The sequence below is a fragment of the Guyanagaster necrorhizus genome, assembly GCF_019112545.1.
Source record: "Guyanagaster necrorhizus MCA 3950 unplaced genomic scaffold BT62scaffold_26, whole genome shotgun sequence".
Classification (NCBI taxonomy): domain Eukaryota; kingdom Fungi; phylum Basidiomycota; class Agaricomycetes; order Agaricales; family Physalacriaceae; genus Guyanagaster; species Guyanagaster necrorhizus.
Window position 1 is genome coordinate 1 of NW_025064905.1, and position 14840 is coordinate 14840.

General features: G+C 44.9%; 6 protein-coding genes across 6 annotated transcripts; 5 read left to right on the forward strand and 1 right to left on the reverse strand.

The window, feature by feature from the left end:
- Positions 1–458: 458 nt before the first annotated feature.
- BT62DRAFT_1078903 (uncharacterized protein) lies at positions 459–1386 on the forward strand (the record flags this gene model as incomplete). The annotated part of the gene is made up of 6 exons (XM_043179432.1): positions 459–622; positions 685–784; positions 858–1017; positions 1059–1090; positions 1138–1164; positions 1240–1386. The coding sequence occupies 6 exons, from the start codon at positions 459–461 to the stop codon at positions 1384–1386; spliced, it is 630 nt and encodes a 209-aa protein (XP_043036292.1).
- An 804-nt stretch (positions 1387–2190) lies between these two features.
- On the forward strand, positions 2191–3080 carry BT62DRAFT_904777 (S-adenosyl-L-methionine-dependent methyltransferase; the record flags this gene model as incomplete). Its single annotated transcript, XM_043183579.1, has 2 exons — positions 2191–2347; positions 2404–3080. The coding sequence occupies 2 exons, from the start codon at positions 2191–2193 to the stop codon at positions 3078–3080; spliced, it is 834 nt and encodes a 277-aa protein (XP_043036293.1).
- Positions 2702–3771, forward strand: BT62DRAFT_935525 (uncharacterized protein). Its single transcript, XM_043186964.1, has 2 exons — positions 2702–3094; positions 3145–3771. Exon 2 carries the CDS (start codon positions 3152–3154, stop codon positions 3482–3484), a length of 333 nt encoding a protein of 110 aa, XP_043036294.1. The 5' UTR covers positions 2702–3094; positions 3145–3151; the 3' UTR covers positions 3485–3771.
- Positions 3772–5455: 1684 nt separating this feature from the next.
- On the forward strand, positions 5456–6234 carry BT62DRAFT_935526 (uncharacterized protein). Its single transcript, XM_043186965.1, has one exon. It carries the CDS (start codon positions 5613–5615, stop codon positions 5874–5876), a length of 264 nt encoding a protein of 87 aa, XP_043036295.1. The 5' UTR covers positions 5456–5612; the 3' UTR covers positions 5877–6234.
- Positions 6235–7076: 842 nt separating this feature from the next.
- On the forward strand, positions 7077–8291 carry BT62DRAFT_982300 (TPT-domain-containing protein; the record flags this gene model as incomplete). Its single annotated transcript, XM_043189672.1, has 4 exons — positions 7077–7436; positions 7492–7619; positions 7675–8075; positions 8122–8291. 4 exons carry the CDS (start codon positions 7077–7079, stop codon positions 8289–8291), a joined length of 1059 nt encoding a protein of 352 aa, XP_043036296.1.
- A 47-nt stretch (positions 8292–8338) lies between these two features.
- BT62DRAFT_954178 (P-loop containing nucleoside triphosphate hydrolase protein) lies at positions 8339–11659 on the reverse strand. Its single transcript, XM_043188296.1, has 18 exons — positions 11595–11659; positions 11333–11544; positions 11212–11277; positions 11040–11160; positions 10874–10986; positions 10776–10824; positions 10536–10722; positions 10226–10488; positions 10036–10178; positions 9935–9986; positions 9789–9887; positions 9353–9732; positions 9030–9297; positions 8935–8978; positions 8750–8888; positions 8659–8698; positions 8581–8609; positions 8339–8528 (listed from the first exon to the last, which is right to left on the reverse strand). The coding sequence occupies exons 2-18, from the start codon at positions 11524–11526 to the stop codon at positions 8421–8423; spliced, it is 2295 nt and encodes a 764-aa protein (XP_043036297.1). The 5' UTR covers positions 11527–11544; positions 11595–11659; the 3' UTR covers positions 8339–8420.
- Positions 11660–14840: the final 3181 nt, after the last annotated feature.

The window sequence follows — 14840 nt, forward strand, 5'->3', positions numbered from 1 at the left end:
GGGGGCACATACATATTGAACATCTTCGCACAGAAGACATGCCTGCTGACATCTTCACAAAGGCCTTAGGGAAGGAGAAGATGACTCACATGATCAGGCTGTTGGGTCTTGAACTCTGAGAAGTATTGTGTCGAGGGGGAGTGTTGCGGGACGACACAAGTACCTGATGTCAACCTTATATAAGCACAGACAGTTTTGTCCTGAGTCAACGGTCAATTGCCTTTAAGCAATTGACCGTCATACTCAGGTAAGTAGTAGTCATACGTACCTCTGCCTTTAAGCAATTGACCGTCGTACTCAGTCTGGCCTATTATCCACTGCGTAAAAGTAACCTGCCTGCAACAAATGGACCCTATCAAGGTGGCCGAGGTAACAGAAGGGTAGGAGAGAATCGCATCAGTCTGTTTGGTATAAAAGGCTCACCCCCTCCGCCGACAACAAAATTGGCCGTGTGCACAATGGGCGGGTACCAAGCTGAATTGTATTTCCTTGCCGTAGGACTAGATATCAGAGAGAAGCTAGACCTTCTGCGCACCCAACTAGTGGGCGGCATAGATGAATCCCGCTACTTGAAGTTTTCTCTCGAAGCATATGGCACTTGCTCGGACGACCCGAAGTCGCAGTGAGAAGCGACAGTGCACATAAGACAGTTCCTCCAAGTGCCTACGAAAGAAGCCATGATAGACTTTACCAAGCATTTTTGGGGTCTAGTCATGACAGGGTATGGAGGATTCCATCTGTAAGAGTCGTGCGTATTTTGTCTGGCAAGTCGTTGAACGCCACTGTGCAGGAATATGGATCTCTGAACCTTTGTTCCTAAGCCCTTTGTTTCATACTTCCTGGCTCTTGTGCCACAGAGTAAGATCAACGTTAAGGTGCACGTGGAGGACATGGTGATACCCGTGGGGTCCGTAGTTTCCACAGAACCCTTCGATGGTCAGGATTCATATGATCCCAAGATGGTCACGGATTTGAGCACCTTCGGTCCTACTACAAAGACCCACCTCGGTGCATACGGTATGTCGCTTGCTGACCGTCTCAACTGACATCAAGGATAGGCAAGATCGTTTTGGAACGTTCTGGAGACAAGGTGAGCTTGGGGAACAACCCTTTTGAGTCCGAGTGACACTGATACAGGGTGGGAATGTTAATGTCGGGCTGTGGGTACGCAATGACGACGAATGGTCGTGGCTACAGTCATTCTTGACAGTTGACACGTTCTAATATCTCCTTGGTGAGGACTACAAGCCCGAGTATCGTATTGAACGATTCGAGATGACCTACGTTCGTGCCGTCGACTTCATCACATATGGCATTCTTGAAGATGGCATTAGCTCCACGTCCGTCTTGGGTGGGTTGGCTAAGAGCTTCGGCGAGTTCATATGAGCGCGTAAGGCTGATATTCCCAACATATTCCTGGAGAGACCCGCTGTGAGGGACTATTTGCATTAAGTAAGAACATATTGCCAGTATTATCATCAACTCTGGTGAAATCGAATTAGCACTGCTGAGAGGGTAATGTAGAGCTCTCTCCGGATACTCCATGCATGGTGTACGATCTGCATTACGATCTCAATAATCATAGGCAGCTATAGGACATCATCTCGTCAGCGAAAATAAAGGAAGGAAAAGAATCGTTTCAGTAGGGACAATTGATATTGACATAAACTTCACAAAATGAAATATTATGCATTTTCACGATCTCGAAGTGACATCCTGGACTCAGTGGAGGCCCAAAAGGGAAGCCGTTTGCAGTAGACCAGAAGGCAAGGCGCGATTCCTCCGGGATCGAATGAAGAGCGGTTGGGTAAAGGTCACTGAGATTCTTAGGCCTATCAAGAATCTCGGGATGACTGCCGAGTGTGTTTGCATAGTTGAAATCGAATGGAAAACGAGGCACGGAGATATTTTTTTAGGGAGACCAGCTACCGTCTGTCACCCGGTTAGTGTTGTCTTGGAGAAAAACCGCAACCGTACGCAATGCCCTTCCACCCTTCTCCTTTTTCTTCACTAGCCCTAGCTTCTAAGCTGACAGGTCACTCCTGTGCTTTTATGAGAGCGAAAAATGATAGTTGACCGGCTGTGTAGAATGGTGACTACCATGATACTGAATCCATGTTGAAACGTCAGAGGAAGAAGAAAAGTACTGCGGCATGTTCCGAGCGAACTTGGCTCCAGACGCACGCGGCGATGAGCATGCTCCTTCAACGGTTGGCTGCCTATCTAGGCCATTCTCAAGCTGCACTGGAGCTCAAATGGATGTCAGCATTCGCAGAAACGTCAAAGCAATCGCTTTCTGAACTTGTCGATAGACGGCTGAAGGATGAGCCTCTCCAGTACATTCTGGGTGCGTATATGCGCATGAAATCATCGTATTTCTATCTATACGAAGGAATTTTACAGGTTCCCAGCCGTTTGGTGCCCTCAACTTGATTGTACGGCCTCCGGTGCTCATTCCGCGCCCGGAAACCGAGGACTGGACCATTCGATTGTCCAAGACCATCACGCCGTCTCCAAAACACCCTATATCTATCCTGGATTTGTGTACGGGAAGCGGATGCATACCGCTGCTGTTATGCCACCTCTGGCCTCAAGGGAGCGTGCGTGCCTACGGCGTTGATGTCTCTACTGACGCAGTAGAGTTAGCGACGGAGAACGCTGCAAGACACGACATACCGTCTGGGACTGACGGTTTGCGAAATAGTTTCAAAGCTCAGCAAGGAAATGTTCTGGATCCCGCATTTCCCAAGAGCGTGGAGCCACCATTCGACGTCCTCAGCGCTAATCCACCTTACATACCCTGGAAAGAATACCTTGACCTTCCTCCTTCCGTCTTGCGATACGAGGATCCAAGGGCGCTTTTTGGTGGTCCCTCAGGTCTTGAATTCTATCATGCCATCGCCGGCATGGTCTCGCGCCCAGGCTTTCTCAAAACCGACGCTGTTGTGGCACTCGAAGTGGGACACGAGCAGGCCGAAAAGGTGGAAGATATTCTGCTCGATGTTGGCGCAATCCAGCGAACAGAGATATGGAATGATCCTTGGGGAAAAGCACGTACGGTCCTCGGATGGCGAACGTAATTTAAACTCAGCTAGTATGCCGTCTCCTTCCTCCGAATTACTGTGACCTGACTCATCGGGGTAGGCATAAAATGTCGTCCAGTAACCCCATCGTACCTTTGGAGCCTAACAGTCTCTACATTGCCACCAATCAGCTCATAAATCATCTCGCCAGATTCCACTGGGCCTTTTACAAGACAGACGAAAACGGCAAGGCTACCACGTACGAGTGGACAGAACTACCTCCTCGTTCCGACAGATTTGAGGGCGTAACAGTCACGAATTACACTAAAAAGCTGTCGGTGATCTTTGCCTTCATGAAAGTCAAAGGCATGAAGACGATGCTTGACCAAGAAAAGATGGCGATGCAAGTCTTTACAGGCCCGAATCGCTTAGGATTCACCTCACTACTAGAGAACCGCTAGGCCGGCATGTCATGTAGGGCCTGGTTGAAGAGTATGTTGGCCATGTTGGTGGAGAAGAGTTATTTGGATCGTAGCCAGAGTCCGCAGTGGTTTGAGGATGAGATAACGAAAGTCAGCGTTGATCTGGAAATGCAGTTGGCGGAGGGAAGAGGGCAGGACAGGTCGTTCATTGGAGAAATTTAGGGGCTTGAGAAGAAAAGTCTGCCTTGAACATCGGTGAATCATTCGTTTGCAGTTCACTGTAAATATCTCCATCGATTTGTCAATCAATCCCATCCCTTCTCATCCCTTCTCCTAGGCTCTCGTTGTAGAGTTGGAAGTTCTGTCGTTTGGAATATTATCAATCTACCGCGGGAGTCACAAAAGCAAACCTAGTGTGTTGCTTAACAGGACGTGACAAGACACGGCAATATCTGCTCATTTTGATGGTCTGTTTATCGATGGTCCTTAGTAAGGGAGTTCTCGACCTTCAGAAGCTTCAAACTTCAAGTTGGCTCACATCCACGAAGAACTCCATGCTGTACTCTGTTCGTCGTTGTGTGGCTTCATGTGGTTCCAATACGTTACTGCGGCACAGACCAAGGCAATAATGCCAAGTCGAACCAGAAGACCGGCCATGTAATTCTTGGTGTATAAAGGTTAGCTATCGCCAAGGCCGAGACGCTTGTCGTTGCATCACCCTCGCACACATGTCCTACTATCCACCCCAAGGCCAATCGTACCATAAACATTCTCGTATGGTTTTCTGATTTATTTGCAGGTCCCCCACCTGGATAATAAGGCGGCTATTATCCTCAGGTACATCTTCATTAAATTCAAAAGATTAATGCATTAACGATTATTGACACTCTCAGGAACCCCTTAGTTTTTGAAAATTCGCCCTCTGCATAGCCACCACGTGAATTCCAAACTAGTAATGCGATAACGTGACTAAGCGCAAACCGACGCCGTGTCGGGGCATTTATTAGTTTTGTGTGAATAATACTTGAATAACACACCAAGTTTTCATTTATTCAATTAATTTGAATATCTCCCCCTCCTCTGCATTTCCTGTCACCATGTCTTCTATACCCTTCAACAATGTCAGCTGCTTCCAACTGCAATGAAGTATTTCAATGCTTCAGCTCTCTAAGTCATCACCATCACCTTGGGTGCCTGATCATGCACCATCCCTCAATCAACATGATACCCCTTCTCTCATGGCTGTCTCTTCATTGCCTTCCTATTCCCAGACTCCAGTTCCATCACTTGCCAGCACTGAGACACCCATTTTCTCCATCAATGAAGCCCTCAACCAACAGCCAGATGCTGCCACTATCAACCTATCACATGTTCATGCCAATGGAAAAGCTCTAGGCACAGATCAGCCCCCAGAACTTGAGCCTGACATATCTAAGTCTCACATTCCTGAGAAATATGGATTTCAGTGGAGCATTCCTCCACCAATTTCATCAACCTTTGTGCCTTCTTCTAGGCATCATTATGACCCCATTGCCTCCACTTCAATTCCAGTCCATGTTTAACCTGGGTTCTACCTCATCATCATCTTCTATCCTTCAATCTTCACAGTACTACTATTCCACTGGTTACCCTCCAATTTCTATCCAGTATCAGATGCCAGCCCCTTCATTTAAATGATTTTAGATAATTTTACTGTAGATTTAATGCCCTGACTCTGTCTCTGTCTCAATAAGCAATGAAATCTGTATTTGTGTCATTTTCAGCATGCCACCTGAAATTTCCCTTCGTGGAGAATTGATTTAATTATAAGTGGCTAGGTCAAAATAAAATTTATTTATCTGTAAATTATCGCTCTATGTACTTGAAATAAATAATATTTTGGAGGAAACGGCGAGATTCGGGAGGGGGTCGCAAGATGGTTTCCATTTTGAGGAGCTTACATCATCGTCACGGAGGGCGAATTTGAGGCAACTCTCGCAAATTGTGTCTGTTATATAACAGCAGCAATAACTAATCTTCGCCAATCTAGAGGCGGCATGAACTCAACCACAAAGTCGGAATCTGGCCCATGGATCGCGATATCGCAGACCTGCGACCGTACGACGTTATACACTCCAGTGGGGGCGGATTCGTCGTACTCAAGCTTTTCCATGAGCCTGGAGAAGCGATGGAGCAGGTGCTCAGGCTGATGCTGCTCGCAGGAGACTGCTCTGTCCCAGTTGTTGGCCGCTTGTACTCTAATGCCGAACTAGCTGGCTTTATAACACTGTACGAGTCTTGTGGTGCGCCTGCCTCCGAGATGTTCAAGACTCCCCGTATCCGCGCCGAGCTTTCTACGGAGAGAAGGCTTGAAATTATATCGCAGCTATTTGACCTCGTTGACCGTTTGCATGCAAGAGGAATATTGCATTGTGACCTCTATACCTCCTGATGTATTCGGATGGTTCGTTACGCCTCTGCGACTTTAGAAGTGCAATGCTTGAGGTAGATCCTGTCTTGCCTCGCTCGATAATGAACTATTCATCTGCTTCATTGTGCAATTTCCCCCCGCCCCCTGTACCACTGTCGTGTTACTCCAAAACCGATGACTTATATGTGACTGGAATGACTATCTGGGAAATATTTGTAGTGCTCAACATATCAGTGCCAGGCTGTCTTTAATTCCGATTGTTATCGGTGGAGTCACTGAGCTGAATGCACATGTATCATATGTATTTCAGTACGACGTACTAGGTCATCATCTGCTGGGTGGGGCTTCTCCAATCAAGGCGTCTTAGCTTGAACTCAACCATTCTTCATACTGATGCTGATGAATAGCTCTTTGCGATCAAGTCTATTGTTTGATCTCATGTCCGCTACTACTACTTCCCAGCAAAAATATATATTGTTGAGAATCTTTCAGAGTCCATATTCGGAGTATTCTTCAACAACACCTAGTGATAGTCAAACTAGAAGGAATGTACGACAGCATATACGCCATCCAACTTCCAATCTTGACTCAAGAACAAATCTCTACCTTTTACATAGTAGTAATTTTGTGGAAATCTACTGATACTAGGACCATGAAATCATTTGAGTCGGCAACGTCAACCATTCGATTGATAACTACAGGGCATGAACTTTGACCGCAACCATAATTCCAGTTGAGAGATTCTAAAGCCGGATACGGAATCGCCAACTTAAAGATACACTTCGTACCGCACGGCCGCAGGTCCGAAGCCTTCAAGGACCACTATGAACAGGTACACAGGATAATCGGACCGAAGATATCAAAGCTCCCACGTGTGGGGCGCGCATCCTCCTCCTTCGTGACGACGACGACGACTTGCCTTTTCGTTCTCGGCGACCTTCGTATGATTTCTGACGCTCTCTTAAGGAGATGCATAGGTCATCGCTCCACTTGCATAACAATGTCGACAACTTGTTTTCCTCGAACGCATCTCATTCACAGACTAAGTTCATCGCTGCTCATTACCAGTCGCAGGGTCGGCGGAGCCATGAGCGGGACCAGAAGGAGAATGAGAAACCCAAGCCTCGCTTGGCGGGCATGAACATTCGACGGACGCAGCAGCGCCATCTGCGCCTGTCGACCCGTATGTATCATCCCGAGCCATTTTCCCAGCCGTCTAGCATGGTTGACCTTTCAGGCTTTTTTACTGAGCTGCCACCACCTCGCGCTTCAGTATCTTCTTCCAGCGACAGACCATTGTATCTGTCGACCCAGGCCTTCTGGCTGGCCTTGTATTTCTGTTTTAATCTCGGCTTGACGCTGTACAACAAGGGTGTACTTTTGCGCTTTCCGTTCCCTTATACCCTCACTGCCATTCATGCACTCTTTGGAACGATAGGAGGTGCATTACTCCTTCATAACGGATCCTTCTCTCCCATCAAATTGGATCCTCAGGAGACCATCGTTATCGTCGCTTTCTCTGTACTTTATTCCGTCAATATTGTTGTCAGTAACTTGTCCCTGCAGCTTGTCACCATTCCTGTAAGATTATTTGCTCTGTACGTTCAATTGCCTCATTCTCGATCCGTTCCTGTAGTTTCATCAGGTCATTCGCGCCGCGACACCCATATTCACCATCCTTTTCTCCGCCTTACTCTATGGGAAGCAGAGCAGCTATGCCAAGCGAGTATCTCTCATACCAGTGGTCATAGGCGTCGGTTTTGCGTGAGTAAATTGCCGGTCTCCATCGACCGTTGTCATTGACACTTTCGTACTGCAGGACATACGGAGACTATTATTGCACCTTGTGGGGATTTATTCTAACACTCCTTGGCACTGTCTTGGCCTCTCTCAAGACTATATTTACCAACGTTCTCCAGGCCCCGAGATCGCGACATCCATCACCATCCCAAATTCCTTTATCTATCATCCATTCTATCCGGCGACCTCAACTACATTCCCTCGCACTGCTACACGTTCTTTCACCTTTAGCTTTCATTCAGTGTGTACTCTTGGCACATTTTACTGGAGAACTTGCAAATGTCCGTCACTATGCCTCAAAAGAAATGTCATTTTCCGAAGCTTGCGCCCTTGCGCTTAACGGCTGCATCGCGCTTGGTTTAAATATCGTTAGTTTTACTGCTAACCGAAAAGTGGGTGCACTTGGTATGACTGTTGCAGGTTAGTTCTTTACAGAAGCCCCGAACTAAAGCTGATTTTCAACTAGCCAATGTCAAGCAGGTCTTGACAGTTTTATCAGCTGTCTTGATGTTTGATTTGACCATAAGTACGGCAAATGGCATAGGTATAGTTCTGACGCTGATTGGAGGAGCGTGGTATGCTCAAGTTGAATTTATGGAACGAAAGAGAGGGTCAACTGGACAGCCAAACATATGACCTTCACGATATATCATTATACTTTACCTCAAATTTAGACGAGGCGTGATGATAGTGTATACGACCTACCAGGACGCATGGATAACGTGACATTGTAGAATTATTGTATAATAGTTTTGGTACATGGCATTATTCGAGACCAGCATACCTAACGTCTGCATTGGCGTCAAGCCAAGCGAGCCAGTTTTTGAGGTATCGACCACCATGTCGGACAGTCGAGGAGTCACCAACGACGCACTGAGACATGGGTAATCATTGACAAAGGCACCCAAGAGAATGAACAACGTACAAGGTGCCGTTTTGCTCTCGTCATCGCGACTACAAACATGTCAAGAAGTTGAACCAAAACGCCGTTAGAGCAACTCACCATTGAGACGCCGCTTCTCCTTTAAGAATCCTACCTCACGCTGTGCATGAGACGTCAGTAGCCGTGGACAGGGAACGCGTAGTTGACAAACCTTGTCGTTACTCCTTACCAAACTTATAATCACAGCGTCTTTTTCCCTACCCTGCATGCCATCGACAGTACCTATCTCCAGAACGCTTCCGTATTGAGGTCTCAGCAGAGACGTGAGCAAAGTGACTTGCGCTTGGTATCTGCTCAACTTTAAATTCGTATCAGTGTAAGGAAAGGAGAACTTACGGTGTGATGACTGCTATCTGGGAAGCGAGGACACCCATACTCGTCTATGTCAAGAGTTAGGCAATAGAAAGGGATTAGTTGGAAAAGGAGCATACCAACTTATCGATCCATTGCTTTACGACTGTGGCCTCATTCTCATTACACCGAGATCCCTCGTCTCCGTCTCCCTCGAGCCTCTCAAAGTACTCACATCCAGCCGTGTCGAAGAAGACAACGGGTGTCTCAAGCACCTCTTTCATCGTCTCTTCATCTCCTTCGGCTTGAACGACATCGCTCAACAAGTGCGACGCGACAGAGTCGTGTGACTCTAGTTTGGATTCATAAAGTGTTTTGGACGGAAATTCGCAGATCTGGGAGTGCATGCTGCACAAACAGTCAGGTTGCATGTCAATCAGTCTGGTTGAGGTAGAAGACGTACCGATATTGCACCTGAAGCATTCTTTTAATGCTCGGTCCATACATTTTCTCTAAACGATCGAATAACGTGGTCTCTAATGTCCGTGGAGGTTTCAGGCTTGGGGGTTTTGATGCATTAGATACAGCCACTGGAGCTTGCATCGGCTCTTCTTCCGAGTCACTATCAGTCCTTTCCGAATCCGATTCTGCTACTGTCTCAGGCTTAGAATTCTGACCACCCTTGCTTTTTGAGTCTGCTGGTTTCTCCTTAGAAGGCGGCTGCGCCTTCTTGTTGGTTCTTGTTTTAAAGTCCTTGTTGATCGATAGCACCGTTGGCGGTAGCTGCATTGGATCGCCGGCTAAGATCAGCTTTTTCGCCTTGAATATGGGGATCCAGCACACCTGAGAAGGCCACACCGTTAATACGCTCCAGTGTAGAAGATGTAAAATGCACTCACAGCTTCTAATGCTTGCGTTGCCTCGTCAATGATTACCACATCAAAAATATGATTTCGTAATTGTCTACCACCAGATGAATGGCATGTTGCGAGAACGATCTCAAAGAGCGTGAACAGAAGTGGAACTAACACAAGGGCCTGCCTACCTGTGAGTCGCCTAAGACAGCTTCGACCACGCCCCCTTCACGCTGACGATACCTTGTAGATATTAGCAGGTGACATTCGAAGATTTGAGGACATCACTTACTCTTTACGCAAAGCCTTCACTTCTTCCCATAGCCTTCTCCGTTCGGCACCTTTAGGACGTTTTCCCTTGGCACTCTTTCCTTTGCCTGAAAGAATTCCGAGCGTTGCTTCCAGTTCCATTTTCACATCCTTTGCTAATGATGCCTTGTGAATGGTAAATTTGAAACTATAGAATGACGGAAACGCCAAACCTGATCCGTCCTGGCCGCCTTCACATCCAATGTAGCATCCAAGACGGAGTCTTGGGCCATAACGCGCGCAGGGTGGCCGATGCGGGTAACTTTGAGTCTTTTCCCCTTGTCTTCAGCGGGAAGAGCCAGGAGTCTTTCCAGAATGTTATCCACCGATAGGTTAGAGGCACCGCAGACCAGTAGTCTGCGAGGTTTCTCGGACGTCGACGACACAGACACGAGTTGTCGGATTATTTCTATTAGGGTATGCGTCTTCCCAGTGCCTTGGACGGGTTAGAATAAAGGCAATATCAATATTGAGAAAAGGGACCTGGAGGGCCATGAATGCATGCTACCTCTGGGGATTCCAAACAAAATTTGACGGCTTCTTTTTGACTTGAATTGAGGCTCTTATCGAAAAATTGTATATCTTCCAGCGGAATCCTTTTGGAGATTGCAGCCAAGCCCATTAAAACTTGGACAAGAGGCGTCAACCGCGGCACATTCTTGTCATCGGACTATCCCGGTAATAAGCAAAACAGCGATTGCCGTATCTAAGACTGAGGCAAACCTTGGATTCGGTGACTGTCTTTTCGAGTTGGTCTACGGCTTTATCCATCCTGAAAGAGACGTAAGATTGAAGTAATATCACAGATCGGCATGCAGTACCTATCATAAGTTACACTATTCGCAATTTTCAAAACGCGACAGCGGTCAGGCAGATCGAGATCGTCTGAAGAATCGGATGGGTCAACAGCGATAATTATTCGCGTGTCTGAGATCTAATCCACGTATAAGAGGATGCCCATGATAGGTAAGTGAACCAAGTCTTGACCTTATATACGACGCCTTCAACTGGGGAGCTTTGAGGCTCAGAGGAAGCGACAGATTTCTTAGGCTTTTTCTGAGCTGAGTTGGCTGTAATGTTTTCCTCTATTTGTGTGAGATCTCCTGGTCTTCGCTACTGGTCAGAACCGATCCAAACTTGCAAGCATCGGAATGATCACCTGAAAGTATGTGGAGGAAAGGTCGGGCTTGTATGGTACGCAGCTGGACGTTCCAATTCGACTAAACTGTGCTTTCACCTCTGTCAGTCGACCGCAATGTTCCAGGATGAGTGATCTCTACGTTTTACCGCCGAGGCCGATATTTACGGTCACAACCCCCAAGCCGGCAAGAGCTAGACCTTTCTGCTCCAAAAGTTTCGGTCCGCAATTGGATCGAAGGAGCGAATTTCTTTGTAGTTCCGCTGAGCGTTCTTGGGCTAGCAAGAGCCGCTGCCTTTCAAAATATGCTGCCAAGGCTGGCGCGTTGAAGGACATGGATGATGACGTGGATCACTGAAAGGCACATATAAGTAAAATGGTGTTATATTTATTCCGAATATTACATCGAAAACAGATGATTTTGGCAAGCAGTAAGGGTGACCCAAAAGCACAGATGATGACTTCCGAGAAAGCGGACAATACTTTGTTCTTGTTTTGTCGCGATGAAAGTATGGACAAAAAAGGCAATGAATATCTGTCTGACGACAATTGAATCAAAGTTTTGACAAAATCCTAACATGCTATGCATTTTACATAGTCAATGGGTCCAAGAAAAGTACATCGAAAACTGCTGGTGAGATCTTCCACCAGCCCTCCATCCAGCTTCCATTAATTGACTTTTATGAACAATTTTGCTATATCTTACTGCCTGAAAAATTGAATATTATACCTCAGAATATTGAATTCTATAACTATTTATTTTTTCCAGCTTTCAGCTTAAAATATCAGAAGATTATTTTAAATATTATTTTATTATTTATAATTATTGAAATAATATTGAAACTTTCCCAAATATTAAGGTATGCCTCAAGCGGAACCAAGAACATCACATGACAAATATGTTATAAATTGTGACATTTTCACAAAGAAACTTATCTACTCCTGCATATGGAAGTAAATGCCAAATCTGGCTCTGAGGGATTGTAGATAATGTTATTTTGCATAAATGCTCAGGCTTTGATTTCCTGATTTTGAAGCTCAGCAAGATTAGATAGCAAATTTGTGATTTGATGGCAGCAGACAAATTAAGATACAACCACAATGCAACATATTCACATGTTGTATTCAGCTGGAACACATTGTTTGGGCATGCCTCCTATTCCTAGGAAGCTGCATAACCTAGTACAATACTCTGGAGTTTCCTTAAAATAAAAGAGATCAAATAAAAATAAAGAAAATATAGAGTCAAAGCTTAAAGTGGAGGTTAAGGCTTAGGGATTTGACCTGTTGTTTCTGCCTAAGTTCCACTGTAAACTTAATTTTATTGAGCAGTGCTAAGGTTATGTGAAACAGAAATATAGAATGTATCCACCATCATCAAAGAAAGCTGATTTGAAGAAGAATATGTGCAAGACATTGAAAATAGTTGATATTTCCACAATGTGCCAGTGTGTCATTTTCTTTCTCAAGCAGTTGGTAGCTTATCTTCTGGTAGGTTTTCAGTCCATTCAATCTGATTCATGAATGCTTATCAGAAGAAATTAAGTGGAAATGAGGCTGCTTAAACAGCAAAGAAGTATAAGGGTCACTAGACTATTCTAGAGCATATTTTTGAAGAACTGGATAAAACAGAGATTGTTGTTATGATTTTCCTTTTATTTCCTTATCTTATCTTGTCTTATCAGAGCATCTATCTGATCTTAGGTGCTTAGTGATCATGGGCCAGTTACTATGACTATACTAGACAATTCATGCTATTATACTATAGCATATGCTAGATGCCTCATCAACAGACAAAAACTATTGTTTCATGCATGACAACCATACTCTATAGTATCATGTCACAGGAGGACACAATAAGTAGAGCTATATTTATCACTCTCAAAAACATATATAGATAGTGTAGCTCTCACTGTAGTAGACCAGCTTTGAGCTAAAGTTTATTCATACTACTCCACCTCTTGAGTCTACTTGTAAATGCTTTGATCTCATCCATCAAACATATTCCAGTAGACTCTAGCATGACTGTATGAATATGATACAGCACTAGTTTATCACATGTTTAGTCTACATAACAAACAGGTTTAACAATTAGCTTAAAGCTTCAACCTTCTCTTTTCTTATGCAATCATCTTGTGAAGGAAACTGAATGCAAACAAGCTCCAATCTCACCACTGACTTCTTTAAGCTCTTAAATGCTATTATTAGCATCTTACTCATGCTGTTTATCCTAATCCTCCTCTGCTGCAGAAACCAGTTTATTGGTATCTGGATTATCTGCTACTACACCTATTTACACAATCTTGCTTATATTCACTCTTGACAGAATGACTCTCCTGTTCTTCTCCTCTATGAAGTCTCAACAGATTCTCTCAGAAATCCTAAAATCTCCACAAACCTCATATCTGAAGATGTCCTCAGAGATGACTTTCAAGAAACTACTTCAAAAATATTAAATGAGTCAAAAATCCTCAGAAACTACCAGCCATGATATAATAAGTATCACAATATCAGAACTCTCACAAGAGACCTCCCTTCAGACTTCTGGATCACTCTGACTCTCAGCCCTACCACTGCCTCTTCTGAGCCCAGCCCTGAAGACTGCACTCAGGACTTTATTGACACCAACTGATGGGCCACTGCTGCTACCATCTATTTTAACTATGGGACTCCCACTGGAACCTCTGAACTCTTATGCTCTAACTCTCCCAATACTCTCTTCTCAGGGAAAGGCTCCTCCAGCATTTCTTCTCTCAGACCTCCTGAGCCTGCCAGGTTCTGCTAAGCCTATCCTATCAATATCAACACAATTCTTAGCAATGGAAACTTTATTTTACTCTAAAGCATAGAGTTTCTCCATATTCTCAGAAGGCATTTCTTTGACATGGAGGAAGCAGCAGATGCTAAAAAAGCAGCCAGACTCTCCATCTGATGATCTGGCCCTCCTATCTCTCTAAGAGGACTCTCTAGTGATGATAAGAGCTCCAACAGCAGCTTTCTCTCCATCTGTATTGTCTAGAACTCTCAAGAAAGAGATGGACAGGACATAGGATGAAGAGCATATCTGAGAAGATATTCAGTGAATATTTAAAGAAGAGTTCAGAGAGATATATCATGAGTGAGTATGTGCAATTCCCATGGATATTGCCTGGAGGGTGACTCTATTAGAGAAAGAATATTTAATAGCAGGAACCAAAGAGAAGGTGGACATTTTACAGTATTATATGACTGAACAAGTGATTTACATATTTAATGACTGATACTCCATCAACATAAAGGCCAACCTACTACCAGATCAAATCTGATTCAACATCCAACCAATGCCACACATGCTACCTATACCACTAAAACAAGCTGTGTATATGATACTTTTAGTCTGGTCAGTAGCATGAACCATATTCCCAAACTGTCTGACTCTATCACCTACTTTATGCCAATGATATTCATGGCTGAATGCACAAGAAAGCCATCTCTTTGCTGGACAGAATGATCCTTCTGACCCCACTGTGAGACTCAGCAGAGAGAAGAACTCTGTTTCCACTGACAGAAATGAGAAAGACTAGAATGATCTTAAGGCCAGTAACTTCAAAATTATCAATGGGAAAATCAAAAGGAAAAGAGAAACAGGAGCAGGCAGTCCTATTGCTGAT

Coding starts and splice junctions, on each gene's coding strand:
- BT62DRAFT_935525 (XM_043186964.1), top strand. CDS start 3,152: ATGTCGTCCAGTAACCCCATCGTACCTTTGGAGCCTAACAGTCTCTAC.
- BT62DRAFT_935526 (XM_043186965.1), top strand. CDS start 5,613: ATGGAGCAGGTGCTCAGGCTGATGCTGCTCGCAGGAGACTGCTCTGTC.
- BT62DRAFT_954178 (XM_043188296.1), bottom strand. CDS start 11,526: ATGTCCTTCAACGCGCCAGCCTTGGCAGCATATTTTGAAAGGCAGCGG. Junction 11,161..11,211: donor TTTCCTCCACATACTTTCAG/GTGATCATTCCG, acceptor CCAGTAGCGAAG/ACCAGGAGATCTCACACAAA. Junction 10,723..10,775: donor AGACAGTCACCGAATCCAAG/GTTTGCCTCAGT, acceptor TTACCGGGATAG/TCCGATGACAAGAATGTGCC.